Below are 15,413 nucleotides of genomic sequence, written 5' to 3'. Positions count from 1 at the left end.
TGTACCATTGATTGTATTCAAGATATAAATATCATATTTATCTGCAAAAAACACATGATTGTAGAAAATTAAATTTGTCTTCACTTACCTCAATGTGAAATTGGAAGAGTCTGTGTACTTTGTTAAACTACCGTCTATTGGTCCGATTTTACAGCTCTGACGCCGTTGGAAAAACTGGACAAATCGGAGAAGGGCTTTTGTAAAGCCTTAGAACATCGTTTTCGCGCCAGACTCAAATTTTTTCATGGCGGACAATCTGTAGCATTATCGTCTGAAGTGCCTTTCTTACGAAATTGCGTTTCTTACGAAGTTTGCGGTCAAGATGTTTGTTACCGACATAAGGAAAGAATTTTATGATAAAGTAGTGCACGAGGTAGGTGCTTTTGTTTCCTTCTGTAGGAACGGAGATTGAAAAGTGCAGGAAAAAACAAAGCTTTTGGGACGAGGGGAGGGGGGCGACTTATTCCACATTTATATGACGAAACATCAACACTGCATTTGCTTTTTGCAGAACAACATCTTTCTTGATGACATAAGGTTGTGTTAAAGAATTCATTAACAATAACATGATATAATTCTTGACAAACCTGATTTTTGCATACAGATTTCGTCCATAACCTAATTTTGAGAATTGTTGGTCTGTATGATAATATGTTTGTTTATATCCTAGCTGAATATTCATTTTCTACATTGTACAGAAATACCACACGTTATTTTAGTTGCCATGTACTAGTATTATGAGCCCTCTCACACTCACAGAGGTCAGAACTCATGTGCGACGACAGGAATTCTAAGTAATATGTCAAAGGTAAAGGTCCCGAAAAAGAAACAGTCCTAATCTCGACCATTGTTTCAATTTTTATAACAGCATTTTCTTTCCTTTTTGGACTGTTCTGAAGCATAGTTGAACTGTAAGGCAACTGTAATACAAATTATTACAATACGAGCGATCGCTGTTGTTTTCTTATATCCGCGGTATTGGACGGTTGTTGCCTACCAGTAAATTGGATCAAAAATTGATATTCAAATTAGCGGCTCAAATTACTGGTTAATATGTAAGTCAATCTTTTGGAAAACACCCGCTTTTCGCCTACCACTGCGTCACCGTGACATCATTGCGATCGCTCGTATTTCATGTACTGTTTTTGTTACTGTTGCAGAGGGTCCTCGTTTTGGTGGCCTTTGATGTTGATGCTCTTTGTGCCTGCAAGATTCTCCAGGTTTGAGTCCCTTTTGTAAATTCTTAAGAATAGATAATAAGTGTCCATCAACAGGTCACTAGTAAATCTGCTTGGAGATTTAACAGTTTTTTTATCAAGGTTGGTTGGACTTTGCGAACTATTTGCCCATTTTTGGCAATGTATAACAATTAACATACAATTAATTTTTTCTGCCAGCCAGAGCTATCTTGAATGTGGTAGATAACCAGAACAAATCCATAAAATACACAGTTGTTGTAGTATTCTAGTAGAAATGTGACTCTTGTCAACTGAAAACTTATTGATAATGTTTCCATTCACATTCAAAAACACCAGATTTTAATCTAACGAGCCTCTGTGTTTTTTGTTGCAGTACCTGTTCCAGTGTGACCATGTGCAGTACACCATTGTGCCCATCACAGGCAGACAGGAGCTGGAGAATGCCTTTCTGGAACACTCTGAACAGGTAAGTTATGCATATATACTGTATTTGAATCAACTTTTATGTACATCCAACTGTTGGTTCTTGATATACAAATAAATAATACACAAAGAAAGAATTGCCTCCAGTCTTTTCTTGAGTCAACCAAGCTGTGGATAAAACGGAATGGTATCACCAATTTGTCACTTACTACAGGTCCTTTAAAAAGCAATAATGTCTTTCTGTTGTACTGATATCTAGGTGAAGTATGTTGTTATGATCAATTGTGGAGGAAACATCAACATCCTGGAAACCCTCCAGCCAGCTGAACATGTCATATTCTTCATAGCAGACAGGTATGGACAGTCCTCTGTACTTAAGATTTAAAGAAATAATATGTGTAGTTAGCAGCTAATCAACAATAAAAGAAGTGAGAATTTTATGATTTACTAATACGCAAGGCAATGACTTTGGACATGTTTTTAAGTTAATGTATTTTTTTTTTACCTTCAAATAAGATAATACACTGCTCAAATGTGTACTTTTTTTTTCTGTATTTCAGCCACAGGCCAGTTGATCTGGTGAATGTCTACAATGATGATCAGGTGAGTATCATATTCAGTGCAGTCTTGATGCGGTCTTTAGCTGTTCAAATGTTGATCCACCGTAAGGGATAGTGGTGTAAAGTGCCTTTCCCAAGGGCACAACATCAGGGCATGGTGGGTACCAAACTCAGGACCGCTTGATTTACCTGGCCGGGATGCCCCTGAAGGGGGCTTTGCCCAGTAAAGTATAGATGTAGATGATTCCTAGCTGATTATGCTACCAGTTACGCCACACCAATGTCACTGTGTTCCATTTTATTCCACTTTTACTGATAGTCCAAACCCATCACTCCTGCAGGTTAAGTTGCTGATGCCCACAACTGATGATTTCGACATTCCAGCATATGATGATCTCTTTAAGGATGATGAGGTAATTTGTGATAAACAATACAATATACATGTACTTGTTACGTCCATGTATTTGTACATAAGGCCATACCAATTTTATTTGTTGTTTCTCTGATTTTTTTCAGAAAAAAATTGGGTCGGTCGGTCGGAAAAGAAATAATGCTGCTTACTTACTTACTGCTTAAGTCGAGTCCATCGGGTCTAATGATACTTTTCAAAAAGTCGGGGGTAAGAGAGATCGGACAGGAAAACCTAAACTTTAAACATTAAGGTGGTCCCTGGTAGCAAAGTCAAAAGTTTGAAGAAAAAATGACAAATGTACCATCCAAAATAGGCACGTACAGCTATTGGAATTTGAGGCCCATAGTAAATTTGAGAAAGGAGAGGCAGTGAAATTTTGTCACGAGGTGTGGCCATCAATTTGAAAATTTTTTTTTTTTTTCAAATCAGAAAAATAGGGTCGGGAAATCCGAGATACAAATAAAATTGGTGTGGCCTAATACATACTTGTACTTAATGATACATATATGTCATAGCTGCTCAAGATCCCTGAAAAGTATACCGCCCCTTAAACTGCATTGTACTTTAATGGTGTATGAAATAATGTGATTTATGAATACTTTTGTATTGTTTTTTATTAGTCTGATGATGATTCAGGAAATGAAAGCGACAGCTCTGCTCCATCTGGGAAGAGGAGACGTCTTGATGAGGTCAGAAAATCACTGTCTTTATTTTCCGTTTGAAACTTTGCTGTTTAAGTAATACTTTTCACTTTTTGATATCTTAATAACTACATGTACATGTTTTTTAAAGGACCTCTAAGCTCTAAGTCATTGATGTGTATTTTTCTAGGAGGTTCTTGAGAGGAGAAGAGAGAGGAGGCTCTGGGAAGAGAAAAGGTTGGGTAGAAATGAATGCCTTGCTCACAAACATTTTAGTAGTAGTACTGTACTGAGTATAGTGCAGTGAACCTGGTCCTATATATATATATAGGTGGTTTGTGTATTTTAGTTTGTTTGAAATTGTAATTTAACATTTAGGTGGGGCCTTTTTCTTGGCTGTTGTATAAACATCTCAAGTCCTTTGTATCTTAAATAGGAAAAGAATGTGTAAATCACTTCTACTTATCTTGTAATACTTTTGTTGTATCCTTAGAAAACAGATCCTACTTGACTATGAAGAGTTCTCAACATATGGAACATCAGTGAGTAAACGGTTTCATACATATGCCTTTCCCCACAGACCGACGTGCAGATATTAGCTTATCTGATAGGGAATCTGCCTGTGTAGATTGAGTCTTTTTGCCGGTGCGTAGCACCGGCTTAGAGGCGAGAGAAGCGGTTAGTTCAACCATGGATGGATGCATGGATCGGTCAATTTAACAAACTCTTCTTATAGCCCTTCTGTACGCACGATTACGCAATCAGCTTGCGTGGCCGAGCGGTCTACGCGCTGGGTGGATACAGCGATTTGCTTTTGCAGCCGTGGATCGTGGGTTCGAACCCCATTTGTAACAATTTTTTTTCTTTGTTAGACAAATCTCATGTAATGTTTTTTTTTAATAGAAGACAGACCAATTCAGTAATTCGATGTTTAAAAACTCTTTTTTCATGTGTTTGATCCAGGCTTTTTCCAAAATACGCACCAGCCAGCTTTTTTCAGAAGCTTTCTGGTTTCTGACATAATTTATTAACATGTTCTGTACTTAGGAGTAATATGGATTGACCTTTTTGTCTCTCATTTCCAGAGTGCCATGATTATGTTTGACCTTGCCTGGAAAATGTCCAAGGACAGCAATGACCTGCTGTGGTGAGCACTGTTTTGTCATCAGTGTAAATGTTTGTACTTAATCATGCTACAGGTATATTAAGTATGATATTATGACCTATATTTGTTATTTTCAAGATCTATACCATACTATTCATTACCATTAACTGACAGAATCAGTACTAGTGGGTTGAACCTGACTTTTTCTGTTCCCCCTATGTGTGTTTATTTTGAATAACTTTAAGATGAAATGTGTTACACGTATTCTTATTAGGTGGGGTATCGTGGGACTCACTGACCAGTACATTAACAACAGAGTAGAAAGGTAAGCCTTCCATGCATTTAAAAGGGATGGACTTGAAATTACTAATGAAGTCTTGATAGAAAGAGACACTATCCCAGGGTTTTGCCCCATTCAATACATATACGTTTTTCTGTTTGCCCAGTTTCTGCTGTAAGCCTATACAATATATATTTTGTGTGTGGGGGGGTTCTTTAACGTGCATGGGGTATGGCGTTGGTGCAAATCCTTCTGTCGGGAGTTGGTGATTCACTTCAAATCACCCGGATGGAGGCCTGGCAAACCTCTGTCTTGTATCAGCCACATGGTGAATTACATCATTCACCCGGACGGGAGACCTGGCGCATCCCCATCTTGTAATTAGCCATACGAAAGGGTATGTCACCCCGTAAGGGGCGGTTTAACCCCGTCGTGTGTAAACATGTGCGAACATGTTTGATCACGACGACCGATGATGATGATGATGATGATGATGATATGGTTTTTGATTCTGTGCCAGTCTTTGAAATGAAGAACTTACAAAGCCTTATAGAATTTGTGCTATCATTGTTAAAACAACAGAAGCAAAGGTTGATCATGAAGGTATGGTTGTTGTCCGTGATGTTCCTTTATTTGATGTTTCAGAGGTAAATACATGACAGATGTCGGTGACCTGCACAAGCACACACTCAGGCTCAATCACAGGTGGGGCTTAGAAAGTAGTTTACAAATTACATTCTAATAAACATGTAACAAAGATTTCTGATTAGAAAGACAAAGAAGTTTATCATGGTGCTGCCTTTTTCACACTACAATGTTGTGATAGGAAAAAAGAGATGGATACTTACTGTATCTGTTTAAGTGCTGCCAGTGTTTGATATGCCTTGCCACCCCATTTAAAACCAATCCCTACTTTATCAAGATATCTAACAGATGTACAATTTGTACACAATATAAAGACATTATTTTATATCATGTTTACTCATTTCTTTAATCGTTTACAGAAATGAAGATGATGACAACACAGTGTCAGTGGACTGTATGAGGATCTACTTTGATGAAGAGTATCCTTTGACTTTTATGTTACAAATTACTGAATCGAATGTACAAAATTTGCCAGAAAACATCAAGCCGAGAGAGTGTCATTTATTTTATTTGACATTTGTCTAGTATGACTATGAGAAGCGTAACACACAAAGACCTAAAGGACACCTGAAATGAAAATTCTTTTTGTATACAAATGTATGTCTTTGAGAATGAATTGTAAGATGTGTACTCACACACCTTCATATTCTGTATACTGTTTTGTTGAGCCTTAACTTCAAATACAGGTTGAAACTTGCCCTGTACAGACATTGGTCATTATTTGAGAGTCTCAAGCATTCAAGCTACCCAGCCTGCAAGTAAGTCATCTCGGAGCCTGTTGGCTTGTCATGTGGTTAGATTATCCACTAGAGTAGATTACTGAATCAGGGTTCTCCCCAGAGAGTGGAATAAGGGAGGCCCTCCACTATACTCTCAGCCAGCTCCACTATACTATTTTTCAAATTTAGTGTGTTTCTTTGTTAGTTTTGCTAAAAGTAATGACAATTCACAGATTTTTGTGCCAAGTGGCATCACTTTTCCAGTCAACATTGTCTGCAAAAACTTGTGAATGAGCAATGATCAAACAATAGTCGTTTTGCCACTTTACAACAAAGGAATCACAACAATATATTATACTTGTAGTATTTGACACCCTCTGTCATTGCAAAATGAACCCATTTTCATGAAAGCGCAGCACGTTGGTTTGGGTTATTTTTGCCAGCCCCTCCACTATACTAAAAAATTCTGGGGAGAACCCTGCTGAATAGATAATACATCATTGCTTTCCTTTGTAAGTTCCAAATTTCTTGCTTCCCATTCTCTGACTTTTAAACATTTCTAGGGGAACCCGTATCACATGTTTGATTGTCAATAATGACTTAATGTGCTGCTCTTTTTATTAAACTTTGACATGCAATTATAATTTTGATACTTGTGTGCATGGGAAAGAAAGAAATGGAAGAAGTACATGTACAGTTGTATCATCTTATTGTTATAACATTATGTATTTCCAACAGGTTTAAGATGTGGACTGTAAAAGGGCAGCAAAAGATGCATGAGTTTCTGGCTGACATGGGGTAAGATGTGCATTTACAACAGAAAAAAGTTCACTTTACACACATTCTCAACTTTCTTCACTGATGACAGTATTTCTTTACCAATAATCAATCTATGACAAATGTTTCTTACAGGTTGCCTCTTGTACAGGTGAAACAGAAGTTCACCTCCATGGACATGGGACTGAAAGAAAGTTTTAAGGGACTCTTTACAGCTTCATGTGAGAAATATGGGTAAGCAAGGAATTAGTTCATGTTATTATATCAGGCTTCCAGACCTTTTTGTGTTGAGAAATGGTATTATATACTTTGTGGCACATGTATGTTTGTATTATTTTGAAAAAGCTGTCTTGTTAAGCTTGTCTGTGAAGTTTTTTTTTTTTTAAGACAAAGAAAGGAAAGAAAAACAAGAATGTATACCAAGCAGCAAAAACTGAAGTACATGTACCATGATAACTAGTGAAAATGTATATGTATATACAATGTAGATATATGATATGGTATCAAATACTTCTATTTTCCAGTTTGGATGACATCTCCTTTGGGTCTTTCATTGCACAGTATGGCTACAAGAACAAGGTAAATGGTCTATATTCTGCACTAATTATAAGTCTTTAATTACACCAATGATATGAAGTATTTCTTGTTCAAACATTACTAGATATCTCCACTTGTTTCTTCTGTTCTAATTCTTGTCAACATTAACATTTGCAAATGTCTCTGAGAACTGCAATTGATTGTGTTGTTTCCAGCTCTGTGCTGCTGATGTGGTGTATGCTGTCAATGGGCTGATGGAATGTGTGGTAAGTCACAGTCAAGAAGTTGTTAAGACTAATGGGGTCAATGGGCTCAAGGTTGAACAAGGTTGAACCTACTACTACATTTTTGGGGACTTTTCTGAAAACTGTAAAAAAAAAAATTTTTTAATTTTGTTGAAAGGAATATAATATTTTGGTGTTTACGATCCTGTGTGATAATGTATCATATTGATTATGTCTACTATTCTAACCTCAGCCATGCTGTATCTTATTTAGGAGGCAGAAAAAAGTGCAACTGGGTACTTTCTCGAGGCACTGGACTGTCTGTCAAGGTAACTTGCTACTTGCAATGTTCTTTTCTTCATCTGATATCAATGACAACAATTTCAATTTGCACCTGTATAATGCTTGATCTATGGTTGTGTTATCAGTTACACCATAGAGACTTTATGAAAGTGTGAAAGTATGAAAGTTAGTGCTCAATTCAAAGTTATAGCTGTTCTCAGTTTCAATTTGCACCTGTATAATGTCTATGCATGTGTTTCTTCATAGATGTCTTTAATATGAAAGTTACGGTTCAAAATTATAGCTGTTCTCAAATCCCAATGAGTAAGTGGGGAATACATGTACATGACACAAAAAAACACTTTATGACCTCTATTTAGCAATATGCAGGATCCAGATATATTGCAATAGATAAATTGAGTTTTTATACAACATACATGTATTTGAGTTGTTCAATGATATATTGTGGCTATAATTGAAATTTGTGTTTCCAGACAAAACGTGAAGAAGTTGTTGCGAGGCCTGGATCTTGCAAAGCGACAGCTGACCACCATCATGCAGACTGTCCACTCTTTCATTGACATGAAGCAGATCATATCAGCTGGGCCCTTCCTGTATGCATATATACCTGAGGTACTGGACTTTAGATCTGTGTGTCTGTGTGTGTGTGTGTGTTTGTGTGTGTGTGTGTTTGTCTATGTGTGTCTGAGTGTGTCTATGTATCTGTATGTGTCTGTATTTGTGTGTGTGTGTGTGTGTGTGTGTGTGTGTGTGTCTGTGTTTATGTGTGTCTGAGTGTGTCTATGTATGAGTGTGTCTGTCTCTCTGTGTGTGTGCTTCTATGTCTGTGTCTATGTCTGTGTCTGTGTGTGTTTTGGTAGCAGTGTAAACCAACACCTAAGCATTTAGCCAAAGCATCTTACTGCTGATTTTGTAACTAATGGTTGCCAATCCTGTTGGTTTTCAGGTTTTAGTTTACTCATTAAGACATTGCCAGAGGGAAATGTCATGTTACCACATTGGTGGATAAATGTTTAAAAATTTGTCTTTCCAGGGGCACCCGGATGTGAAGTTTTTCTCCAGACCCAACTGCCTTGGCATGCTGGCTTACTTCATGCAGGAGGCATATGTGGCCACAGTAAGTCTTTACAACATTAAAAAAGTTCAGACATTATACCAAGTTCCATAATCGAGAGAGACAGCTGTATCCAGGCTCGTCTTTATCTTGCCTTGGTTAGTCTTTCCTGTAGACTGAGGGAGGTTCATTCTGCGGTGCTGTCCTACCAAGCTTTTTGTTGTCGTCCATGGCAATGCCCTCCTTTCAGGCAATCAATGTGTCCTTATGTTAATAGATTTGCCTATAGCTGAAGTGTTGTGCCTTGTTCAGTCCAGAAGCAGGAGAAGTACACTGCTGCCCATGGTGGTGGCAGCACCCCTGAACGCAGAGACTGGCTCTGCCCTGGTCATTGGCATCCCTCCGAAGGCTGAGGAGTCAACCAAGAAGTAAGCAGACTCTACCAGTCTATTGTCTGCCCTCATAAAACTTTTTAAAATTGTTGTTACTGTCCTGTTTTTCTTTTGTCTTCAACAACTTAATCTGAAAATCTACTACTGTATAGTCTGTCCTCAGGAAGCTTGTTTGACATTGTTGTGGAGGTCACTGCTAGCTGTCCTGTATTTCTGTTGTCTTCAACAATTTAATATGAAAATCTGATACAGAAATACTGCCAGACTTGCTGTAATTATATTTACACATGTATATACGTCAATGGCCAGTAGACTTAGAAAAACAAAACTAACTTTTAGCTTAATAGTTTTAAGACAGATGATTAGATTAGAAATTGCTGAAGCAAGTTTATTATTCATATGTTGTCAAGTTATTCTTATGTCATCATGTTCATTTTTCACCACATTTTTGTTTCATTCTGTAGCTTCTTTGGTCGTGCTTTTGAGCAAGCTGCTATTCAGACCAACTCGAGAACCTTGCACGACAACTTTGATACCTCAAGTAAGTTCCCATATATGTAAGACTGAATAATGTGATGTATAATGTATTATAATCTAGTGGTGGTAGTAAGACCAAAGCTGTCTAGCGGATATCTGGTGTCAAAGAGTAAAGCCATTGTCATCATCCTTGCGGTCTCAGTCTTCGCTGAGGCGGGTCATCATTGTAAAGGGTTAAGTACATGTAGATAGTGTGCTCTAGATCTGGCAAAATACAAAACCCCACTCCTACAAATGTCACTGTCTTTCTACATGAAGTCAATTCTAAGCAATGAAGGAAGTATCTATAGAACGTTTTTAACTCGCTTTGATTTTGTTTTTGCAGTAATTGAGATGAAGTCAGAAGACAGAAGCAAGTTCTTTGATGCCCTGATCTCACTTTTGTCCTGAGTGGTTACTGACTGGTTGTTGGTCCGGTCACCAACATGCTGGCCGCTTGGCATTGGTCAAGGGTTATTCCAAACAGCAGCTCCTGTTCTACCAAATGTCTTAGAGAAGAATCTTCATCGTCATCCCAGCATTCTTAGAGAAGTATTCACTTTTCAATAGGTGTAACTGATTGATACCCCCTTTCCACTAGGATGGCGCTCTCGTCATACTCTCTCTGCAACCTAAAATTTCACTGAATGAATTTCATAGAAAATATTTGTTTACGCTTTGTATGATTGTTGTCTTTTTCAGTCACACTTTTACATTTTGTTTGACATACCCTATGAAGTCATCTGTTTTAGGTCACAGTGAGAGTGCAGTACAATGGTTGTCTAGTGGAATGGGTCCTTAGCACCTTTACTTGCAGTCTCCCTGCACAACAATAATGATCTTTTAATGAGTGACAATTATGGGGAAGTTTACCTCACAAAGCATGGGAGTGAGTGTTTGTTGTCTGTCAGCAAGTTTATGAATTTTCCTGAATCCTATTTTTCTTACCATATAGAAACATGCAATTTACAAATTTGTTGGGTTGAATATCATATTAGAATATCTTATTGTGACACTTTTGTTTTTAAATGATTTATGGACAAAGCACACTTTTCAACTGAAGTTAGATATAAGGGAAGGATGTACCCCTCCAGAAAACATGCTTTCAACTTTTCCTATTCTCAGTGGTATGCTTGTTCCACCCTATGGATTATGATACAAGATATACCTTCTATATATTGAACTGTTATCAAAGCCAGGATTCTTTTCTTAAGTACAAGTCTTTGTTGACATGATTGTATTTGTTTTCAATTTGGAAACTAAACTGGAGGTAAGCACCAAAATATAGGGTTCACAGAAACTTATCTAATGTTTGGTGTTTTTAAGAAGCTTATGGAACTTTCCTGTTTAGGCCTTCAAATCACCGTCGCTCCATGGTCTCACTTTGCTCCAAACTCCTTAAAACCTTGGATCTTGGAGTGAATTTTTGATGATGTAAATATAATAAACTTGACTTCTTCTATATACAATGTATGCGTCGTTATGAAATATTTTTTAATGTAAGCTTTTGATTATGACATGTATGCCCTTATAGTCCATACAGTCAATTTTTAATGAGATGTATGTTGCTGGTGATGTTTTGTATTAAGTATGAGTAGCTGTCTAGTTTGTGTATGAAAAAGCTACACATTGACTTTTTCTACATCCAATTGTGATAGAAGGCAACCGTCATGCCACCAACAGCATCACAATGGCAGTTAATAGAATCAGTTGCTTTTCTGAGCAAGTTATTGATGTAAAAAGTCACTACATGTGTGGTAATAATGGAATCATTGACACTGTTAAGGTGCACTCTCACTGCACTTGTGTCAACCTTGCGTAACTGCGGGGTTCGTTCACTGCGTCACTGCTTTGTTATTTTCTCTGATTTTTTAGAATCTTGATATTGCGTAATATGTATAAGTATGACTTAGAAGACAAGAAAATACACAAAAAGTGGGAAAATTTGTTCGTTATCTCTGAAATTCGTTGAATATCTTTTGAACCCTGCAGTGATACAAACTTGACGTAAGTGCAGTGAGTGTGCACCCTTACTCTCTTAAGCGTTTCATGTTTGAAAAAAAAATGCTGAAAAACTAAATAATGCCCTCACTCAGTCTTACCCAGTGTAAATAAAGCAGATAGGGAGTCATTAGCTAAGATTTGTCATAGACTTTCTATTCTATGGTCAATGAATGACATGTATTACTTCTACCCAAGTGAAATAATAAAATGGAAATATTTAAAGAGTTTCCATACTTGAGTTGTGAATAATCTCTTTCCCCACTTTCACTTTCTATTCACCTGTGAATCACCTTGTGAATAAACACACTTATTAATTTTACGTAGTGATTCACCAACCAGATGAAACCTGCACCTGATTGCCCCTGCTAGGTCAGTTTCTTAAGGCGTTCCTGTAATACCACCATCAGTACACCCACGGTGTGGTCTGTGCCGGGAGATAGCGATGAAGATATGTATGTTCCACTGGCAATGTTCCACCGATCCTAAAAATCTTTACTGATATGGGAAAAGGTAGAGCCATACAATCCCAACAAACTGACGCATTCTTCTACCATTTGTCACAGTTTCCGTGCACAAAATAACTACAGCTCGTTCAAGTACGATGAGCATTACTTTGTGCCCGAAGGCAACTTTAGCAACACAAAGCTCTGAGGTCATCGAAACCAAATTGAGAATGAAACCAAAGTTAAAACCCGCGTTCCAGTCATTGTCATCGTCGCTGTGTCCGTGACAGGTAAGACAGTCTCATTATCTTCTTCGATTGCATGCCTGGCATATTCCCTAATTTTCGCTATATAAATAGTAAGGAAAAATGCATAGTCCTTATGCAACTTGATAAATCCTGTATTATTGATTACCTCTTCCCATATGTTTACAACTGTCTTAAGAAGTGAGAAGAAGTTGAAGCTGTACATACCAGCACATATTAGTCTTTGTAGATGAAATTGTGCCTTATTGCTATGACCTGAACTTAGCTTGTTTGAGCATAAATGTACAATAAAGTGGATTTATAGATCCGATAAATCTTACCCCGAGCTTGCCGGGCACGTTGCGCCCAGCTGCTGCTGCTACAAAGGAGGCTTCCAGCCATGTGCCAACTGTAAGACAAGATGCAAGCACAACAAGTGAGACCAGATGCGAGGCAAACCACATGAAATTAAAAAATCGAGAATATGCCCCCCAAAATTACGCAAACGCCCGCAAAAAGGCGCGAAGGAGGCTATTCATTGACATGTGTCTGGTTACCGTGTTTCCCGCGCAATATCTCCAAAAAACATAGTGATAGATAAACAACCTCCCGCACACGTCTTCGCCAAAGTGGAATAAAATTAAGCAATGTACATACCTCAAATCGTATAGTTTTATGTATGTTGCATTATTTGTCTTTAAGTTTTCGTTGATGAAGGAGTCTAGTAGGAGTTCGACTCGGTCAGTTCACTCCTTAGGACAAGTAACTCCTACTCCGATATCCATTGTAACATGTCGTTATTGGGCATTCCCCGTTGGGGCATTCCCCATTGTCATTGGTATTCCCCGTTGGGGCATTCCTCGTCGTCATTCCCCGTTGGAGCATTCCCCATCATACCTATTGATTTTCATACTAATCATTTTTCAAGCAGATGTGATATATGTCATAAATGTAAAAGAAATCCTGTGGGTATGTGTCCAAAGCATGTTAAATCCAAATTTCAGGTTATACTGTTTCAAATACGAATTCATAGGAGTAGGACCCCCAAATACACATTTTTTTGTCTCAAAATAGCAAGATAAAATAAATCATTTGCATAGTGATGTATACCGGTGTGAATGAAACTCAAGTTTCAAACGCAAAAACAGCACCCCACTCCCACAATCGTTTGAAAAGCGTCAGGTAAAAGGTCATCTCTTGCTTTCATGAATCATACAAGCAATACAAAGCTTCGAAGTCATCGAATCCGTGCCCGTCTTCCTGTCATTTGTTATCATCGCCGCCGTGTCAACAATAGGTGTAACTTTTATGTTGCAACGTGATGCAATACTAGATCTCAGTGCCCTCGGAGGCAGGGCTTACATAAATTATCTTCCTAGGTAGGCCCAGATTGGTTAGTGAGAGTAGCCATTATCACCTGATTGGATAGCTATTGCTCACCTGAGGTTATCTTAGAGATTGGATTGGAAATAATCAGTCTAGCTGGAGACCTTGGAGCCAGGTATGTGTACATTTTAGTTGGTATCTCTATAGCTTGTAGATTGTATAGACTATGTACGTAGCGATAGCGCGTTGGGCTCAGGCCCAACTGGTTTCGGGTGCGAGTCCTGCCATGTCACCGATCTTTTGCCCTTGGGAAGCCACTTTACACGACTTTACTCAGGTGAAAATGAGTGCCTAGCTTCGGCTAGTCGCAGGTCTTCGAGACACCGTCACGTTCGGGCATGACGCGTGCACCCGCTTTACACGAGTGACGGGTAGGAGGAACCCCTTACACACTTGGTCGGAATTTTGGTATGAAAGTGGGTAGGACATCTGCCCACAGGACTTTTGCGGGCGGACACAAGACCTCTCAGGCATATGCCCTCTCCGACATATTAAGACCCTTCCCGGCATAAAACTTGTCCGCAATAAAAAAAATCGCGAATATACCCCTCCCCCAGCAAATTACGCAAAAGCCCGCAAAAAGGCGCAAAGGGGGATATTCATTGACATATGTCAGGTTACCGTGTTTCCCGCGCAATATCTCCAAAAAACATGATGATCCATAATAATTAAAAAACAACCTCTCACACACGTCTTTGCCTAAGTGGAATGAATCTAAGCAATGAACATACCCCAAATTTTATAGTTTTATGCATGTTCCATTATTTGTCTTTACATTTTCGTTGATGAAGGAGTCTAGTCCGGGATTGTCCAGTATCTTGTGTGATTTGCGCTGGAAAATTGCGTCATTATCAACGGGGGTGATGCGCTTGCAAAATAATAAGGTTAAAATACATTCTGTTTAATAGGACGCTATCCATACCAGTTGATTAAAGACCCCACCCCATATTAAACCTCGTCGGACCCAGTCTGGAGCTTTCCCCATTGTCATGGATCATTCCCGTCGTCATGGGAATTCCCCGTCGTTTGGTATTTTCCCCATCGTCATGGGAATTCCCCGTCGTCTGGTATTTTCCCCATCGTCATGGGGCATTCCCCGTTGGAACATTCCCCATCGTCGTAGGGCATTCCCCGTTGGAGCATTCCCCGTTGGAACATTCCCCATCGTCGTAGGGCATTCCCCGTTGGAGCATTCCCAATCGTAATAGGGCATTCCCCGTTGGAGCATTCCCCGTCGTCATGGGGCATTCCACGTTGGAGCATTCCCAATCGTAATAGGGCATTCCCCGTTGGAACATTCCCCATCGTCGTAGGGCATTCCCCGTTGGAGCATTCCCAATCGTAATAGGGCATTCCCCGTTGGAGCAGTCCCCGTCGTCATGGGGCATTCCCCGTTGGAGCATTCCCCGGCGTCACAGTATATCTATTAGAAAGAATACCGTAACTAATGATTAGCCTACTTCATTGTAAGACTATATCAAAGAATTATGTTAGCCCGTATTGTTATGTTAATTAGGTTGTTAAGCTTTATTCTATACCTCTATTTTG

General features: G+C 38.8%; 1 protein-coding gene across 1 annotated transcript; it reads left to right on the top strand.

Moving 5' to 3' along the window:
- Positions 1 to 185: 185 nt before the first annotated feature.
- On the top strand, positions 186 to 12,020 carry LOC118426337 (cell division control protein 45 homolog). Its single transcript, XM_035835649.1, has 24 exons — positions 186 to 373; positions 1,161 to 1,220; positions 1,573 to 1,665; positions 1,882 to 1,976; positions 2,183 to 2,225; positions 2,524 to 2,595; positions 3,215 to 3,283; positions 3,426 to 3,472; positions 3,729 to 3,777; positions 4,321 to 4,382; positions 4,615 to 4,665; positions 5,266 to 5,325; positions 5,625 to 5,684; positions 5,952 to 6,023; positions 6,723 to 6,782; positions 6,897 to 6,995; positions 7,286 to 7,340; positions 7,514 to 7,564; positions 7,796 to 7,851; positions 8,299 to 8,437; positions 8,859 to 8,942; positions 9,192 to 9,307; positions 9,736 to 9,812; positions 10,134 to 12,020. The coding sequence occupies exons 1-24, from the start codon at positions 323 to 325 to the stop codon at positions 10,196 to 10,198; spliced, it is 1,686 nt and encodes a 561-aa protein (XP_035691542.1). The 5' UTR covers positions 186 to 322; the 3' UTR covers positions 10,199 to 12,020.
- The last annotated feature ends 3,393 nt before the right edge of the window (positions 12,021 to 15,413 follow it).

Source organism: Branchiostoma floridae, chromosome 11, assembly GCF_000003815.2.
Source record: "Branchiostoma floridae strain S238N-H82 chromosome 11, Bfl_VNyyK, whole genome shotgun sequence".
NCBI classification, from domain to species: Eukaryota; Metazoa; Chordata; class Leptocardii; order Amphioxiformes; family Branchiostomatidae; genus Branchiostoma; species Branchiostoma floridae.
Note: the sequence above shows the minus strand (reverse complement) of the source record. Positions and strands in the feature narration are given on the sequence as shown.